Raw genomic sequence first — 20,322 nt, 5'->3', positions numbered from 1 at the left:
TGGCGGTGGGTGGCGATCACTAGCTGCCTCTCTCTAGTCTTACACTGCTAAATTAGGGACGGCTAGCGCAGATAACTCTTGTGTAGCTTTTGGCAAAATTCAAACCAATCAAATCAAGTATCTTTAATCACACCCTCCAAAACCTTTCCATCTACTAATGTAAGTCTGACTAGCCTATAATTTCCTGGACAATATTTATCACCTCTTTTAAATATTGGATTAACATTAACCAACTTCCAGTTTTCTAACACTCTTCCACAAATCGACCCAGTACAATATTACCTCACGGTTCACAAATAAAGTATTTAAGTTTCTATAAAATTCTAAGATAAAAGTTTTCTGGTTCAGGGGATTTATCAGTTTTTATGTTTGTCAACTTTTTCTTACAGTTTCATAACTTAAAACGGATCTTTTACATGAGTTCTCCTTACGTTAAGTACTCTAGCTAAGACATAATACTTGTATATTTCTTCATAAAAACTGAAAAGAACATATAATTTAATAAGTTTACATAACCTTTGAAGAACAGCTTTCCCATTATCATTTATATGGGGCCCAATTCCCATTCTTACATTTTAATTTCCCATCATATACTGATATACAAAAATGTATACACTCTTAGAAACTTACAATTTATACCTATAAAGTATACATTACTATCACTTGCTGTAAATATGAAAATACAATGTTATGATTCTTTTTAATGGGTTTGAACTTCAGTACAAAACAAAACATACCTGCAGTTAGTAATGTTAAAACGTTCATTACGCAGGTCTTGCATTACTAGAGATAGATGAAGGTTTTTTGTAAGATTATCCATATTCGTAAACTGTTTATATCATAGGAGCAAACAATTGGTTATATGTATTTTGTAGAATAAATGAACATTCAGATTTCTTTCATTGAGCTAGTTTTATTAACATTATTTATCATGAAGTTTAACACAGTTGTTACAATTAGTATTATTATTACCAAATTTTTATTGAGTTTTACATTTTTAACTTAGTATATGAAATTATAAGTAACCCAAATTTCTAAATTGGACGAACATCTTGAGATATTACTGGGATTACGGCCGAAAATACTGTTAATAGTGGATCCCCAACTTTGCCGATAATCAGTTACTGAGATCTATTAAAGGACTTAATGATTCCAAAACAGATTAAGTTAAAAGCAATTCACATAAGATTTATCCTTTTATCGATACGAAAGGTTTAGAAAAAATTGGGAAAAGTAGCAAATGGTTTTGGTTTACAGAGAGTTTCATCAATATTTTTTACATCTGGAACTTTTACGTTTCATGATTAATATTTGAGAAATTCTACTAAATACCCGTTTTATTTTGCTATATAACAAGTTACTGTTTCTTCCATAGAACAGTATTCCAAAACTTCCTTAAATTGGATACATTCAAATTTATTAAACGTTTTACAAACATAAGAGGACTTCCAAGCTTTCAAAGTGGTCAGACAAAAATACCCTACGACTTCGCAACTCAACCATTTGCACGTATTTCCTGATGTATCTCAAGCCAACTTAATTTGTTATCTTCAAAAGTAACTAACGAAAGTAGCACTCGTCGACTGTTTAGGTATTTGGATTTTTTTTTTTCAGAAAAATGATAAAAATTTAAGATATAATAATTGACCACTACTTGGTCAAAGTAGGAAAGGGGCTTAAAATTATAAAATAACTATTTTTTAGTCCTCATAATTGTTTACAAAACATATTCCCTACCTCGAATATAGTATAGGGCCCGGCATGGCCACGTGGTTAAGGCGCTCGACTGGTAATCCTAGGTAATCGAGTTCGAATCCCCGTCACACGAAAAATACTCGCCATTTCAACCGTGCGTATGTTATAATGTAACGGTCAATCCCACTATTCGTTGGTAAAAGAGTAGCCCAAGAGTTGGTGGTGGTGGGTGGTGATGACTAGCTGCCTTCCAGCCATTCTACGTTGTCAAATTAGGGATGGCTAGCGCAAATAGCCCTCATGTAGCTACGCGCGAAATTCATAAACAAACAATATCGTGTAACTTTTAACAATATGGTATACGCTACGTGAAACTGAAGGTCACATATCAACATGTGTTTTAATTATCCTATTAAATCGCGAAAATATTACGACATGCATGTTTAATTAAACACAACTGTTACTTCGTACTTAATTGTTGAATACGCAATAGAAAGGTTCCGTAATGTTCGGTGAAAGTGTAAATATTTTAACATTTGTCAGAAACGTTGTGAAGAAAGTACCAAGTGGAGATTGTAGAAAACACTGGTCAAGAAAGTACCAAGTGGAGATTGTAGAAAACACTGGTCAAGAAAGTACCAAGTGGAGATTGTAGAAAACACTGGTCACTTACATATTTGTATTGGCAGCAGCAGTCAACCATTCTCCAGCTAAAGATACCACATCTAGACCGCAAGAAAGTTGGTTGAAGTAGTGCGGGTGAGCTGCAAATAAAAATCATGGAAATTATTTCAGTGATGTCGAGAAACTCAACTTGTTGAGAAATTTATATGCAAAAACGGCTCGTTTGGGTTGAGGAAATATTTTACATAGAAGAGCGAACAACGTTTCGACCTTCTTCCGTCATCGTCAGGTTCACAAAGAAAGAGGTAACTGACCGAAAGTTGACCACACGTTTGAAAGGGGTTGTGTAACTGAGTGTCGGAATGTAGAGGGCGGTGTTAGATGTTTGAATATATAATTTTATTTATTTTATTATTTTAATACAGGTATAAAGGCGTTCCTTTATATTGGTTTATTTTGGGTTTAAGTTGTTGTATAAGTAAGGCTTCTTTAATTTTGCGTTTGTTTATGTTTGTTTCTTTATTTAGTATTTGAGTGTTTTCTATGGTTATGTTGTGTTTATTTGACTTGCAGTGTTTGAAAACGTGTGAAGGTGATTTTTATGTTCTTTGAATCTGGTTTCCATTTTTCTACTTGTTTCTCCAATATAGAAGTCGTGGCAGTTATCACATTGTATTTTGTAAATAATGTTGGTGTGGTGTTTGTCAGTTTAATTTTTACATAGTATAGACCTCAGTTTTGTGCCTGGTTTTTGAATAAATTTGGTATTAACTGGAATGTCATATTTTGTAACTAATTTTTGCCAAATGTTGGTTATTTGTTTGCTGATGTCAGGAATATATGCTATACAGCAGTATATGGTTTCGTGATTTTTTGATTCGTGAGATATATTTACTTTAGTTGGTTGATTTTGCTTTCTGTCTAGGTGTGTGCGTATAATGTTTTCTACGGTTTGTGGAGGAAACTTATTGATGTTGATGAAGTATTGTTTTATTTTGTCTAATTCATCGTTAATTTTATCTGATGAGCATAGTTTTATGGCAGTGTTTATTTGGTTTCTTAGTATGTTGAGTTTTTGTTTTGTTTCATATGCTGAGTCCCAAGGAATGTATAGTCCAGTGTGGGTGATTTTTCGGTGGATTTCTGTTTTGAATTGTGTGTCGGTTCTTGTAATTTTTAGGTTAAGAAATGATATTTGATTGTTTTCTTCCTGTTCACATGTGAAGTTAATGTTGGGATGTATAGAGTTAATGCGATTTGAAAAATTAAGTATGTGTTCTGTAGATTTGAATTCCGCAACCGTGTCATCTACATATCTGTACCAGTATAGTGGTGGATGTAATGCTGTGTTAATTGGTTGTGTTTCAACTTGTGTCATAAAAATATTGGCTAGAACTGGTGATACTGGGTTGCCCATGCTTAGGCCATTTGTTTGTATATAGTTTTGGTTGTTGAACATGAATTTTGTCTTTATCGTGGTGAATTCTATGAGGGTTGCTAACTGGTTACTGGGAATTTCTATAGTTGGGTTAGGGTCTCGGATATAGAGTTCTAAGGCTATCTTGCAGGTTTCGGTGGTTGAAACTTCTGTAAAGAGGGATATAACATCGAAACTGGCCATTTAGGCTTTATGATTAAGTTGATTTAGATTAGACTTGAAATTAAAAGAGTATTTGATGAATGAGCTGGCTGATGTTACATATTTGGAGAATGCCCATGCTATGTATTTACCAAGATTGTTATTAAACGATTCGTATGTGGACATTATTGGTCGTAATGGACAATCTGGTTTATGAGGTTTGGGGATGCCGTATATTTGCGGTGTGCGTGAGTGGTTTTACGTAGGTAGGAATAAAGTGTTGGTGAAATTGTGTTGGCTTTTTTCATTTTTAGTAGTAATTTGTTTAGTTGCGTCTCGTGTGTCTTTGTTGGATTTGTGTGTATTGGTTTAAATTTGTTCGTGTCTGATAGGATGTTATTCATTTTTTGGGGGCCCGGCATGGCCTAGCGCGTAAGGCGTGCGACTCGTAATCCGAAGGTCGCGAGTTCGCGCCTGCGTCGTGCTAAACATGCTCGCCCTCCCAGCCGTGGGGGTGTATAATGTGACGGTCAATCCCAGTATTCGTTGGTAAAGAGTAGCCCAAGAGTTTGCGGTGGGTGGTGATGACTAGCTGCCTTCCCTCTAGTCTTACACTGCTAAATTAGGGACGGCTAGCACAGATAGCCCTCGAGTAGCTTTGTGCGAAATTCCCAAACAAACAAACAAATCATTTTTTGGATGTATTCATTCGTGTTCATTATGACTATAGCATTACCTTTATCTACTTTTAGAATTTTTATGTTTTTGTCTTGTTTTAGGTTTTTAATGGAATTAATGTCTCTTTTTGTGAGGTTGTTTTTTAGTTTTCTGTTTTGTGAAATTATGTTGATGGTTTTGTGAGAAAATTCTTTGAAAAAATCGTTTAAGATGTTGTTTTTAGGTGTTTCTGGAAAATATAAATTTGTAATTTTACCTGGGAAGTTTGGCTGTTGGATGTCAATAAAATTATCTAAGTTGTCTTCTTTCTGTTGGTTGTTTCCTTGTTTTTGTTCTCTGTAGAAAGTATCACAAGTCTCCTGGCTAGGTCTTCTAAACGAGCCGTTTTTGCATATAAATGGAAATTATTTATTTATTTATTTATGTGAACACTGAATTCGAGTGACTTTTAAATATAGCAATTTAAAGATAGCTTTACTGGCTCCCGGGTACATTTGATGACATTTTCTCTAGATATTTTGTATAGCAACTTTAAGACAGCTTCATCCAGTTTACACTACGTTATCGCTTCCTAAATATTACATACCTGTGAAAACCTCAAAATACGCTACATTACCAGCTTTCAAGATACTTATAACAACTTCTAGACAGACTTCTTCAGATTACGTTATTTGAGTATTTTCACAATATTACTTATAACAACCTGAAAATAGCTTTATTCAGATACCGTCTTATATAACCTGAAGATAACTTCCTGCAAGTTATGTCGTGTGAGAATTTTATAACTTACAGCAACAGTTTTTCACAATGTTTCGTTATGTGAGGGACTTTTAGAGATTAACCAATCCTCATTATTTTCACAAATATATGTCGTTCTAAATGACATGTTCATATATCTTTTTCAGAAAAACGTAGCCTTATGATAATTGCATCGAGCCTATTTTTAACCCTAATCATGAAAATTTAGATACTTTTAGTACCGAGCATGGCCAGGTGGGTTAAGATGTTCGACTCGTAATCTGAGGGTTGCGGGTTCGAATTCCCGTCGCACTAAACATGCTCGCTCTTTCGGGCGTGGAGGTGTTATAATGTGACTGTCAATCCCACTGTTCGGTGGTAAAAGAGTAGCTCAAGAGTTTGCAGTGGGTGGTGATTAGTAGCTAGCTACCTTCTCTCTAATTTTACACTGCTAAATTAGGGATGGATAGCGCAGATAGCTCTCGTGTAGCTTTGGGCAAAATTCAAAACAAACCAAACCAGATGCTTCTGTTCAAGCTCACTACAAGGAACTGATATTCAGTTCTCGTTAACTGCATAAATTTTCATTTTTCTTTCCATTAAAATCGATCACTCTTACGAGTGAATATAGTGTCAACTGTGTTCACAATATGTGTAAAATTTGTTAATCCTAGTATAAGTGAAACAGTCGATGCAAAGTTTCACGAGAAAGTTTTAATACTAAACAGTTCAATATCAAATTTCCATAGGCACGTGAATACTTACGAATGACAGTTTAAACACAAACTTTAAAATACGATTAAACAATCTAACCCAAATTATCCACGAAAGATTCGATTGGATGCATTTAAACTCTTTCTAATAAACTATTTTTTCAAAACTAACTTTGATGTGAGAACTGACTTTTGAAATTATAACATCCTTCCTGAAAAAACAAATCTGTTGTCTTGTTTTAGCTGAGCTGGTAAGGTATTTACGGAAAACTTAGAGAGAGGTACTAGCTTCAGTTGACCCATGGAAATAAACAAATGTTAAAACGGTTCCTTACGTTAATAAAGATTCGCTAACAGTATAAACATGTTTTATTTCTTTAGTCACTTTGTGAAACTTAACGAGGAACTAATGCTTAAAAAAAAAGTCATAATATTTATGTTTCTGGTATTGACTCATTATATTATGTTAACAATAGTCTCATACTTGCTACTAGAGCCACTACACAAGCTGACTCACTCAAGTGCGTTGACAATGGTCTCATACTTGCTACTAGAGCCGCTATACTAGCTGACTCACTCAAGTGCGTTGACAATGGTCTCATACTTGCTACTAGAGCCGCTATACTAGCTGACTCACTCAAGTGCGTTGACAATAGTCTCATACTTGCTGCTAGAGCCACTATACTAACTGACTCATTCAAATGTGTTAACAATAGTCTCATACTTGCTACTAGAGCCACTACACTAGCTGACTCACTCAAGTGCGTTGACAATGGTCTCATACTTGCTACTAAAGCCGCTATACTAGCTGACTCACTCAAGTGCGTTGACAATGGTCTCATACTTGCTACTGGAGCCACTATACTAGCTGACTCATTCAAATGTGTTAACAATGGTCTCATACTTGCTACTGGAGCCACTATACTAGCTGATTCATCAAAAGTGTTAAAAATGGTGCCATACTTGCTACTAGAGCCACTATACTAACTGACTCATTCAAATGTGTTAACAATAGTCTCATACTTGCTACTAGGGCCACTATACTAGCTGACTCACTCAAAAGTGTTAAAAATGGTGCCATACTTGCTACTAGAGCCACTATACTAACTGATTCAATTGCCCCTTGTTTATTTTTAGAACCCCTATGCAAGCTGAATAGTCACTTGTGTTAACAGCAGTTTCATGAATGTCTCTAAAATCACTATACTAACTATCTCACTGTGTGAAGGTAATTTCCTGCTTTTTAGTACAACCACTGTAAACACTGGTTCACTGAATATGATAACAGTGGTTTCATGATCGTTTCTAGAGTCACTGCACTAATTGACACACTCAGCTGTATTAACAGTGGCCTCATGCTTGTAACTAGAGCCACTACATATATTGATTCACTCAATTGTGTTAATAGTAGCCTCATAGTTATTTTTAGAACCAATATACAAACTGACCCACTTAACTGTATTAACAATGGTATCGTAACGTGCTGTTTTAAAATCCATGACCACTATTATTGATTTACGTAAATTTATATTCATACGAGAAAATATCATAAAGTAGAGAAAACACTGATTTTTAGTTTTAATTTGCTACTTATTGCAGGAATCTCACAAATATATTTTCATGCCCACAATGGTACATACACTAGAGCTTAGTAAAATACAATTCAAAGAAAGACAAGCCATCCGACATGTGCAGTCTTGTTTTCCTTTAGGGTATTTTTAAATGTACACAGCTACAAAAGTCTATGTCTCGGTTTATTTTAAACATCTTGCAGAAAATAACATTTAGTTTATACAAACGTTTTAGGAACTCTTAAAACCGAAATCAAATCATATGAGCTACCAGTTCTGTGCGGCCACACGTGGTATAAAAGAAGGCATGTAGTTACACTGCTGTGCATTTCCTTATTGTCTTTTATATGTAATCTATTTCGTATGTGACGTTTCAAGTTGTACCAAACACCATATTTCTTCATGCTCCGTTCCTTCCGTCACACCAGTTATACGAAATATCGCCCTCTGCAACACAACGTCCAATCAGCTGTCAGACAGCTGCACATGCACGGAAGCATACGGTAAACGTACGCGTTCTGTCTTCACGTGCCAAGTAACAATGTGGGCAATCACACATTCTTTAGTAGGATATTTAATAGATAATTTTTGGTGTGCTCGTCAGGGAAGGAGTTGCAAATATAACCCAGCAGAGGTCGTTACTCAGGAAACTAGCTAAACATATGGAAACAGGAAGTCCAGAACTGTTATTTATTTAGTTGTGTTTAGAATAATAACTACAGTAGAGTGATATATTACGACTAACTTATGTAAAATATTTTAAATATAAAACCAATATTTTCTACCTTGATTTTGTCAACAGAGTTTCCCTTTGTTCCAATATACTGTTTTCCAACCGTCAACACTAATCTACATTATCAGTTTACTCTCAGACTAGTTCACTAATTACTTGAATACTCATTTTAGATTCTTAACCCTAAAAAAGATAGTTTTTCTTTATGTAAATTATCCTTCATCCACTTCAGACGAAGAGAACGGTAACCCATTTTCTATATGACACAAGTTTCAGTTTGTTTGTTTTTGAATTTCGAGCAAAGCTACATGAGAGCTATCTGTGCTAGCCGTCGCTAATTTAATAGTGATAGATTGGATAGAAAACAGATAATCAATACCACCCTCTGCCAATTATTGGGCTGTTTTTAACCAACAAATAAGAGGATTAACCTTCACGTTGTAACGCCCCACGCCTGAAAATACATGGATTTTCAGTGAACAGGATTCGAACCCGAGACCCCAAGAGTGTGAGTCGAGCGTCCTAACCTTCTGGCCACCTAATATTGTTGTATCACTCAGAGCTCTATATAAAATGTCTGCCTATAAATGAAACACCCTTCTATTTTCTGGAACAAATTTAGATTTTCAACGTAATTTGGATTTGTAACTATATTTATTAGGTAACTTTATCTTTTTAAAAAATGTTTGTACAACTTATCCAATTTTTTTTTTAACTGGCCTGGCCTCGCCTGTCATGTATTGGTTGTAACATTTAAGTAAGAGCAACAAGAAATATCTTAACGTGATAAAAGGCTTAACGTTACCGGTGACAAATACCCTAAGGCAGAACTTGTCATTCTCTTATGAGGTATAAATACTAGTTTGTTGAAAGATCGTGTTTAGATTCGGAAGATAGGTAGTACAATCTGATTTCAAACATTAAAAATCATTATCTCTCTCCTTTGTTTGGACTAAATTAGTATTTAACAAGAAGCTTTAAGTCCGAAATAAGTAAATTAATATACTTATGAATACAGAAGTAACCAAACGTCAAGAGTGAAATGTTGTTATATTTCAATGCTATGTGGGAGAACTGCAGTGGAAAGTCCAATAAATATAAGCACGTTTAAACGCAAATTGTTAGTATTAATTCTCTATTTGTTTTTGAATGTCGCGCTAGCCGTCCCTAATTTTGCAGTGTGAGACTAGAGGAAATCACCACCCACCGCCAACTCTTGGGCTATTCTTTTACCGACGAATAGTGGGACTTACTGTCACATTATAACGCCTTCACACCAAACAAGTTCGCCCTTTCAGCCGTGGGGGCGTTATAATGTGACGGTCAATCCCACTATTCGTTGGTAAAACAGTATCCCAAGAGTAGTGACGACTAGCTGCCTTCCCTCTAGTCTTACGCTCCAAAATTAGGGAGGACTAGCACAGATAGCCGTAATGTAGCTTTGCGCGATATTCAAAACAAATAAATCAAACTGATCTGTCTTACTCTTCAACGCGTTTCTCCTTGTTAAAGCGGTAAATCTACGGAGTTACAACGCTAAAAATCAGGGGTTTGATTCCCCTCGGTGAACTCAGCAGATAGCCTAATGTGGCTTTGCTATAAGAAAAAAAGCACACACACCCTCTTCAACAAATAGCATGAAAAGAAAATCACATGCTAACAGAAGTGAAGATGCTCCAATGCTACCACGCATCAGTAAGCGAAAGGAAATCATGTACCTTTTTATTTCGTACTTACTGATAAAGGTTTGGCTATCAAAGCACTTTGTCTTCTGTTGCTGTGTTATCATATTCGAACACTTCGGTAAAAACATGAGTGGAGAAGAAACAAACATATTATTCAGTTATTTTTATGGTACCTCTCTAACCGACTGAATACACTATCGGGAATATTTGAGAAACGTAAAAGTAAGAATTCTTAATTGAAAGGAAAGGTCTAAGTCTTGTGAAAAATCCGCAAAATTACATCGCTAACCGTATGAAATATTATTTTATTTTAACAGTAATATCTTCGTGATGTCAAATAAAATACTTTCACGTCCACGTGGTTAGGGCGCTTGAATCGCAATGTATGAAGCGCAGGTTCAAATTCCCGTCACACCAAACATGTTCATCTTTCAACCGTGGGGGGCGCTATAATTCAAAAAAACAAACTATCATATATCAGACAATTTCGACAAACTTTTAGATAAATTTAAATCAATTACGAAATAGTAATTAACATCGTGCTAATTATTAACAATTATTTTGTTACTTTCGTAACTTATTACTTCATGTCATAGCTTACTGTCACGTGATATGTTTAGAAGTATAGATTTAATAATCAATAACAGTTTCTTGCTTTTAGACGTGCAGAGAAGTATGGCTCACTTTAAGTCGGTGCAGCATGCTATTGGTTTTTACGGGTTGTTTTAATATTCTAGTAGGGAACGAACGATCGATTTTATCCATCAATCATCTTGTACTACAGAGTTTCCAGTCCTCCATCTTCCCTGGTTCTGAAAGTTTCTTACCATAAACTACCCAAGTTGTCGTATATAACTAAATTATTTTTATAACGCAAACTGCCGTCTTCACCGCTTGTTTTGGCTACAAAGTAATTCATTATTTATTCCGTAATTCAAGAAATCACTCATCATGAAAAGGTGTCCTGCTAATCCTTACTTCCGAATCGACTGTCTTTCATTCGAGCTGGTGACGTCGTCACTAAATGACTTCCCTCACGTTTTGTGTGGCGCCACGTTCTTTTTTATCTTCTGAGAGGTCGTTCTCACGCTCCGGGTCAAACAAATAATTTTTACTTTTTATTTGCTTTCACATTAAAACAACTCGTAACCAAACTCAAACTAATACACGTTTTGTCACTTTTCAAATGACTGTTAAGTTCCCTGAGTGGTTTCTACCGTCCTTTTAGCTCTCCAAGCTGAAGTGTAGTCATTCTAGGTTACATTTTCTAATTTCTAGTAACATTCTGTGTTATTGACGCATCCTTTAATGACTGGTTTCTACCGTCCTTTTAGCTCTCCAAGCTGAAGTGTAGTCATTCTAGGTTACATTTTCTAATTTCTAGTAACATTCTGTATTATTGACGCATCCTTTAATTGTCGCATTTTTTCCGAGCTTCGTAAACTGGTATATTTTTTCCTTTCCAACTTCGTTCAACTTCCCGACAAATTATGCATACCTTCTGACTTTCACAGGTTTCTTTCACTTCTGTATTCACTATAATAGTTGCTTCCAATATCAAATTCTTCGCTTTCACTTTCTGTGTATCATTACTTTCAGGTTTCGTCAATAAACAGTAAAATCTTGTGTTCCTCCCCGTTAGGCATAGTCAATATGTCACGCTACATGACGAGCCAGCAGTAGCAACAGGCAGAGAAATCCCGGGACCTACATCAAAATGCTCTTTACTAGCAGCTGACTGGTTCACACATAGAGCACTGAAACGTTGGAGAGATATGTGAACACAGTGTGGTGGCAAGTGGAGCGTGGCTTAGCCCTGAAACTTTCGGCTTCGCCGCGTATAAATAACACCGGTGTATCCAGCACTAACCTAATCCCTCTCTCGGGTTTCATATTAAGCTTATAGAAATCATACGTGATATTACATTGTACACAACTAGTCGAAGTTCAGGCACAGAAAAGAATAACGCCAGTAATGATTCATAAATTATTGTTGTGAGAGAGATGTATTAAATCACAAGTAATGCAGGATATTAAAAACTCCAATCAGCTTGATTTTTGCATATGCGTACAGGGTTGAGTACGTTATATTAAAATGTTTTTCACTATGCAAATCAATAACTCGAGCGACGAATACAATAGATATAAAGTCGTGTTTAACTGCATGCATATCAATTTCATCATGATATTATTTGGTGTTTACCATCGACACTTTATGGTTCTTTAGAAAGGATATGTAACAACCCTTTCCCACAAAATTTGTTAATACATTCAGATCTTAAAGATATGTCAGATATAAAATAACCCTTGTACTTAATGGAACTCACAAACAAAAGAATATGGATCAACATAAGGCATCAGGACCATCTTGAAAAGGATCTGCAACAAGTCGTACTCTAGCTGTGTCTGTTAAGGTATGACATCCTATAACAGACGAGAATAAATGGGTACGTAACTCAGATAGACAAACACATCCATGTTTTCCAGGCAACGATATATAACATAATGAAAAAATGTTATTTCACCTGGAAAGGTCACACGAGTTGCTTTCAATGCATGTCCTTTTAATTGTCGTATATCTCAAATAGCTGGAGAATGAAAATTAAACGAGTATCGATGATATTCCATACAAACAAATACCACTCAAGTCGCTAGACACAGTGCAGACCCTATTATTTTTGTGTAATGTGACTGTTCAAACAGTCACTTAAAAGTTGTCGTTTTCAAAAGGACTGTATGAAGTATTCAGGGAGGACGGGTGTGCTCTGAGCAAGAATTCATTTACAATTAAAACAACTTGACAAAAATAATTTAAACATGCATGTTCGTCAGACAGCGCATGATTCAGCTTGACGACATGGACTGTGACGTCATAGTGATGCTTCACAATCATTTGATATAACATACTAAAACTATGTAGTAAAGTCCTTCCGGAACATCCTAGTAAGTACTACTTTAGTCTAATTAGTCATTTAAAGAAAAAATATGTATGTTCAGCGTTTGATTTCAGAGATCTAGAAACATACCACACCCTTCCTGAGTTTTAGAGGCCCCCTTTAGGCTGTTTTCAGGTAATTTATGTAAAAACGATACTTTGTAAAACGGGCGTAGTATTGATTATATAGTTAACAAATTTCAGGCAAAAATTATTTTTTCTTCTGAGACGTGTCTATAAACAACATGTGAAACCCCTAAAAAGTGGGCAACTACTTATTTTTAATGAATAAAACATGGAGTTAGATAAGAGTGCAGAGATTCACGATTTCATAAACATTCATTAGGTTTAATCAATAAACACTTAGCTCATCACACTGATTTGTTTCATAAGTCTTCAGTTAATGGATAATCAGAAAGTAGCCTACTTTAATGATACTATGTTATTACTGTAACTGAAAGAATATTGGATATTAGTAACTTTAAAAAGCGTTTATGTCATATTTTAAAACTGATTTGTGGCTTTTATAGCAGGAAGACTTATTTTAAGTTTCACCTGTTTTGCAAAATAAATTGGTATATTTTCATCAAGATGGTAAGATCTACAATTTAAAATGTCTTTCACCTGAAAGACGTAATAACACTGCACTTATAATGGTTTGTTTGTTTATTGTTTGTTTATGAATTCCGCACAAAGCTACTCGAGGGCTATCTGTGCTCGCCGTCCCTAATTTAGCAGTGTTAGACTAGAGGGAAGGCAGCTAGTCATCACCACCCACCGCCAACTCTTGGGCTACTCTTTAACCACCGAATAGTGGGATTGACCGTCACATTGTAACGCCCCCACGGCTGAAAGGGCGAGCATGTTTGGCGCGACGAGGATGCGAACCCGCGACCCTCGGATTACGAGTCGCACGCCTTAACGCGCTTGATCATGCCGGGCCTTACTTATAATGGATATTAATTCACACAAAGCGTTGGCTGAACTAACTGGCAAAGCTCGATTAAACGTGGAAGTTCCATAGACGTGAAGATCTCAAAGACCAGTGGGTAACTTAGTAATATTTTCATTCTGTGAACCGACGAACCTTTAATAGAATGGCTTATTGATTCTTTATTTCTCTGATAAATAAAATATTATGCTAATAAACAAAACCCGAACAGTTTCCTACCACATTCGCTTATTTCTATATCGAGAACTCAACTTACTTTAAGCCTTATGAAATTATTTAGAGTTGGTTGTTTATGTTTTGGTTAATATATATCTATGTTGAATTAATCCCACAGTAATGCAACTTTTATTCCTCTGTTAACAACTTGTATTATTTCATGTTCATCAGTTAAGCCCGACAAAAGATGGAAAGCATTTATAATGAAAGGGTGTATTTTGAACATGATAGTTGTATATTCGTCTGCAACGAAGACTACTACGCATGGTTATTGTCAAGATCCACGGTCGTCAGACAGAACATGACCGAACATGGCGACTTGAACAGCAACAGAGTACTCAACTTCCGTAATAACTTAATAGGTGAGAGCAGTTTACATTATTTCTAGTAAACAAATTACATCTATATTTTTGGTCCAAACTCTTGCATATTGCATATAATCAGAAGACTCTCTAATGCAACACAATAATAAAAACAATGCGATGTTTCTAAACATTTTTTCTTCAAAATGGTTTAATGTTACGTGCATCTTGCTTCTAGACGAAACTGTTTTCTTTCTCTTCGTATGTTTAACTAGCTCTCTACAACACTTGCTTTTAAAGTTGCGTTTCTTGTCATTTTTGCGGCCACCTATTCCAATCGAATTTTTTTTGTCACTTGCATGGTGTATAATACAATGCGTATGGATCGGTTTTTCGTAAATTCACGGCATTCAGAATTTCAAGTTTCGTTCTTTCACGTCGCAAAGTTGCTCCTTATGACTTTGTAGTCTTTGTGGATTGTGTTCAGCTAATGCGCTAACATTTTGAAGATTTGCATAATGGTTAATTTTTGCGTAACCTGAACTTATTTCAGAATTATATTTTGTTCTCAGATGGAATGTTTGACTCTTTTAAAACGTAAATAAAGGAAAAAAAATATCTGTGTAGTAAGTCATTCCTTCTTTTATGACTCGTCAGTTAGGCTTTCAAGAATTTAAAGAAAAATCTCTGATACAAGTTGATCAAGCCATTTCAACGATTTTAGTTTTTAATATACGATTGTTATAATTTGAATGATAAATTATCTAACCCAGTTACCCGACGCAGTACATGTAAACGGTATAAAAGCAGCAAATATATGCGTCACGTTTGAACGCCCTGGAGCATTGAAAAATGATCAGAAGAAGTTAATATTTTTTCATTGTAGCTTACCATTTAAAATGGTTCTCAACAACTGCAATCACTTTGATCATATACTTGGACTATTAGAATACAAAGTTTCTTCAATTTTTGTCCAAAGCCTTGTTGACGAATCCTCGTTTATGATTGGTTGCTTCGTTTTGCTTAGAATAATTAATTAGATTTTTTTTATTACAAATATAATGCAACAAGCTAATATTCTCTGGTCCGCTTTGGTCAGGTGGTTAGAAACACTTCACTCGTAGTATTCGGATCGTGGGTTTGAATCCCCGTCACCTCAGATATACTTTCCTTTTCAGCCGTGGGGGCGTTATACTGTGACGGCCAATCCTGCTATTCGTTGTTAAAGGAGTAGCCCAAGAATTGACAGTGGGTGGTGATGACTAGTTGCCTTCCCTCTAGTCTTACGATGCTAAATTAGGGATGGCTAGCGCAGATAGCCCTTGTGTAGCTTTGCGGGAAATTTAAAACAAACAAAGGGACTCTTCCCACTTAAATAAATACAATGTGAATAACGTGATACAAATATCAGCTGTAGTCCTAAATCATAAGTATATTGTTTTGTTTTACTTTTCGTTTATATCCAACAGAAACACAGACTCTCTCATTCCGTTTGTTTGTTACTCTGCCTAATTTAGTGCTGTTTTGATAAATGTCTTCAACTAAAAGATGAAAGGCTATTTCAGCGTTTGAAATTATCTAATGTTTCGTGAAACTTCCTGAATATTACACGTTTTAAATTTGTATTTATCACAGAAGCACAAAGGATATCTGCTTTCGTATCCCTAATTTTGAACTTCTGACCAGAGAGAAGATAGTCAGTCAATAGCTCCCTACAACTAATCGTTTCTACTAAGGGTCTGTACTGTTATTTCTATAACGCTACCTCAGTTGAAAGTGAAGGGAGGAAGATATAGTGTGTTATCGTATAGATTCGAGCCCAGGCTCCAAATCCATAGCTTTATCACGGGGTCGACAGGTTTCGAAACAGAGCCCTATACCAAAGTTTATAAGGGATGTACTTTATCAAAGGTGTGTGTGTGTTTCTTATAGCAAAGCCACATCGAGCTATCTCCTGTGTCCTTCGAGGGGAATCGAACTCCTTATTTTAGCGTTGTAAATCCGTAGACTTACCGCTGTCCCACAGAGGGACACTTTATCAAAGGATAGCTATTTATACAGTACACATGTGTATGACAGTAAGAATAAAGCAATACATAGAAACAATATAAGCTAAATTTCTTTACGATCGTATGATTGTTTGTTTGTTTTTGAATTTCGCACAAAGTTACTCGAGGGCTATCTGTGCTAGCCGTCCCTAATTCAGTAGTGTAAAACTAGAGAGAAGGCAGCTAGTCTTCACCACCCACCGCCAACTCTTGGACTACTCTTGTACCAACGAATAGCGGGATTGATTGCACATTATAACGCCCCCACGGCTGAAAGGGCGAGCATGTTTGGCGCGACGGGGATGCGAACCCGCGACCCTCAGATAAGTAGTCGCACGCCTTAATACACTTGGTCATGATCGTATAAGCGTGTACTGTTAATAGTGGTGTAATATATGTTAGTTAGTTTATCAATAGAAAATATAACCTAAATGTTATTTCAGGTTATTTTATCTGAAAAGCCCGGCATGGCCAGGTGGTTAAGGCACTCGACTCGTAATCCGAAGGTCGGAGATTCGAATCCCCGTCGTTACAAACTTGATCGCCATTTCAGCTGTGGGGGTGTTATAATGTTACAGTCAATCCCACTATTCGTTGGTAAAAGAGTAGCCCAACAGTTGGCGGTGGGTGGTGATAACAAGCTGCTTTCCCTCTAGTCTTACACTGCTAAATTAGGTACGGCTAGCGCAGACAGCCTCGTGTAGCTTCTCGCGAAATTCAAACATATAAACAATTTTCTCTAACATTCCATTTTAGTTTCATAAATCATTGAATTCGTTTTGTTAAAAAATCTAACAATCTATATTATATATATATTTATATGTACTTTAGTTTTACTGGTCTTACCACTCTTACCAGGAAAGTTCTTACAACTTTCTCTAACCTGTTTCATGAAATATAATTATATTTAAACCGAAATATATTTCAGATTTTGTTCTGATTTACTTAGGTTTTATTTTCTGACAAGGATGGCGCTTTACCCTTGAGATAAAGGCAAACGAAAAGTCAGTTCCAGAAAAATTGTAAATCATGAGATGCACTTGTACGATCCAAAAAAAGAAAATAAACAGTCAGACGGGCGACATCTGTTAGCCCCGATATTTTGCTCGTGGGATCAGGTTAATTCCCTAGAGATGTCTTTAGTATCCTCGCGTTTACCATTCAAGTCACTCGAACGCACTGTAAGTTAGAAGAAAGACATCATTTGTCACCAGGTGTACAAGTAATCTCGGATTATTCTCCGAAGATAATCTACAAAATGTCGTCGTTCATTAACAAAAAAAAAGTGGATGATAAAAGTAGTTAAGAGTGAAAGCACGAGTATGACGTCCCATGAAATATTTTAAATCCACGAAGGCACAAAATGCTGATTCGTTAAGATAAATAAATTATGCCATCAGTTTATATTTATAGGTCCAATTTCGGCAAAATAGCAGAATATATTAATAAAGCGTTAGATTTGTAATTTTCACTCGTGTGAGTTCAGCTGCATCGAGAAATGTTTTTTTTTTAACTTTTTGTGCCAAAATTGTTTTCTTTTACTTTGTTCTAATAGAGTACTAACTAATATTTATCTTACTGTATGTTTGTGTGTTTTCTTATAGCAAAGCTACATGGGGCTATCTGCTGAGCCCACCAAGGGGAATCGAACCCCTGATTATAACGTTGTAAATTCGTAAACTTATCGCTGTACTAGCGGGGGATATTTATCTCAGATTTATCGAAGAAGTTATTTTTCTCAACAAAAAGAGTGCAAAGGTCACAAGTATGGAAAACATTGATGTACTGATGCAACAAAATACACAGAATGGCTACGTTATATTAATACCATTTTGGAGCTTCACAACGTCGTTGTAATTCATGTCGCCACGTTCAGTTATGCTCTATCTGACGACAGGGAGTGTTTACAATTACATTGCTATGTAGAGTCTATTGGAAAAGATTACGATATAAGTCGGTCATTTTTAAATCGCATCACCCTTTACTGTGCGCTTTCTATTTACCGTACGAGAACGACGGCTTCCTAGCTTCCTTTTTAACAGTTTTTGTTTGTTGGTTGTTTTTTGAATTTCGCCCAAAGTTTTCGTTTGTTTGTTAAGAATTAAGCACAAAGCTACACAATGAGTTATATGTGCTCTGCCCACCACGGGTATCGAAACTCAGTTTTTAGTATGTAAGTCCGCAGACATACCACTGTGCCACTGGAGGACCACGCAAAGTTACACGAGGGCTATGTGTACTAGGCATCTCTAATTTAGCAATGTAATACTAGAAGGGAGGCAGCAAGTCACCACCACCCACCGACAACTTTTGGGCTACTCTTTTACCAACGAATAGTGGGATTGACTATCACATATAACGACCCCACGGCTGAAAGAGCGAGCATCTTTGATGTGACTGGGATTTGAATTCGCAACCCTCAGATTACGAGTCGAGCATCCTAGTCACCTGTCCACGTCGGGTCCCGTATCAACAGTCCGGTCTCACAGACATCCAGGAGTCCTTCAACTTGATTACTGTATCTTAGTATGGAAAAGTTTGTTACCCCTTTGATTTTTAACTGCTTGAAGTATACCACAAATGAACACATATGTCGTAGAAGTAACAACACATGAAAGGAATCGCTTTTCATTTGTTAGTAGATACCATAACTTGATTACAATAATTTGGAGACTGCTTGCTATAGGTCTCATTCTGAGCAGTCCGGCATCCTCGAGTTGATCCATATTCCTTAGTTTCCCAATGTCATTAACTACAAGGGAAATTCCAATCTTGGAAGACCTAAAATTCCGATATAAACAATTTATACGATCTAAGTGTGTGAATGTTTGGTGTCGGAAAGAGATGTTACATACTCTTCCCAAAAGCGATCTGTTTTTGGTGGTGCCATATTACTTACAAAGTTCCAAAATGTAGTTCTAAGACATGTCGTTCCATCGTAACTTTATATCTACTGTTTGTGTCAGTTAATAACTAATTTACACGCTTAAGATGGCTTTGACACATTGTACTCAAATCCTTGTATTTATTATATGGCAATTTGATGTGACTCTACCTTGGTTTTTCTATATTAATAAACAGAATGATACGTAACACAATTAACCGCACACAAAAGTATTTCCAGATTTTTTTACGTTTCTAAATAGATTTTGTGGAACTATAATAACAAACATATGGTATTTTATTAGTCTTCAAATACCGGGACACGACAAGTTACTTAGATATAATTATCTAGTGACCAATAGTCTCACATTGAGTTATTATAGTTTTTTCTTGAAGCATGCCTGAAAGCACACAAAGTTGCAAAAAAAAGGAACAGAAAATAATAACAAAATAACCTAATATTTCATAAGCTCATCGCATTCCAAGATGAGATCATTGTAACACATACGAAGTTATGTTTTAACAAGATGTTTTTTTAACCGTACATCAGAGAAATTAGCAATCATTGCCCACAACGGGTGTGGATGGACTAGATTTACAATTAAATTAAACTTCTACCCTCAAGAGTCCATTTACAATATGATGGATTTTCATAAGGGAGAGAGGGATCAAAAATTAATCACAGTGGACTGAATGGACTAATTTTACTACGGAGAAGACATGCTTGAAACAAGTTTACCGTGACGTTAAGCATTCAGCTGAGGTTGACTTATGCTTTCATAGTAATGTAGAATAAATAAAGATTTATTTCATTGTAAGTCATTTCTTATTACACTCAACGTAGAGAAGTGACGAGGACATATTAATAAGTTCATGTTTAAACTTCAACTACAAAAATAAGCTCTTTAATTCTAAGGTTTACTTACTTTTCATAGCAACATTTGGTATTAACGTACAAATTACACCTGGA

General features: G+C 35.8%; 1 protein-coding gene across 1 annotated transcript in view; it reads right to left on the bottom strand.

The window, feature by feature from the left end:
• LOC143239548 (glutamate decarboxylase-like) overlaps positions 1-20,322 on the bottom strand; it is an 88,366-nt gene that overhangs the window by 29,016 nt on the left and 39,028 nt on the right. Inside the window, exon 3 of the mRNA XM_076480725.1 lies at positions 2,369-2,459. Coding sequence (XP_076336840.1) covers positions 2,369-2,459 — 91 coding nt within the window. The remainder of the gene's footprint in view (positions 1-2,368; positions 2,460-20,322) is intronic.

The sequence above is a fragment of the Tachypleus tridentatus genome, chromosome 2 (genome assembly GCF_004210375.1).
Source record: "Tachypleus tridentatus isolate NWPU-2018 chromosome 2, ASM421037v1, whole genome shotgun sequence".
In the NCBI taxonomy this organism is placed as follows: Eukaryota; Metazoa; Arthropoda; class Merostomata; order Xiphosura; family Limulidae; genus Tachypleus; species Tachypleus tridentatus.
Note: the sequence above shows the minus strand (reverse complement) of the source record. Positions and strands in the feature narration are given on the sequence as shown.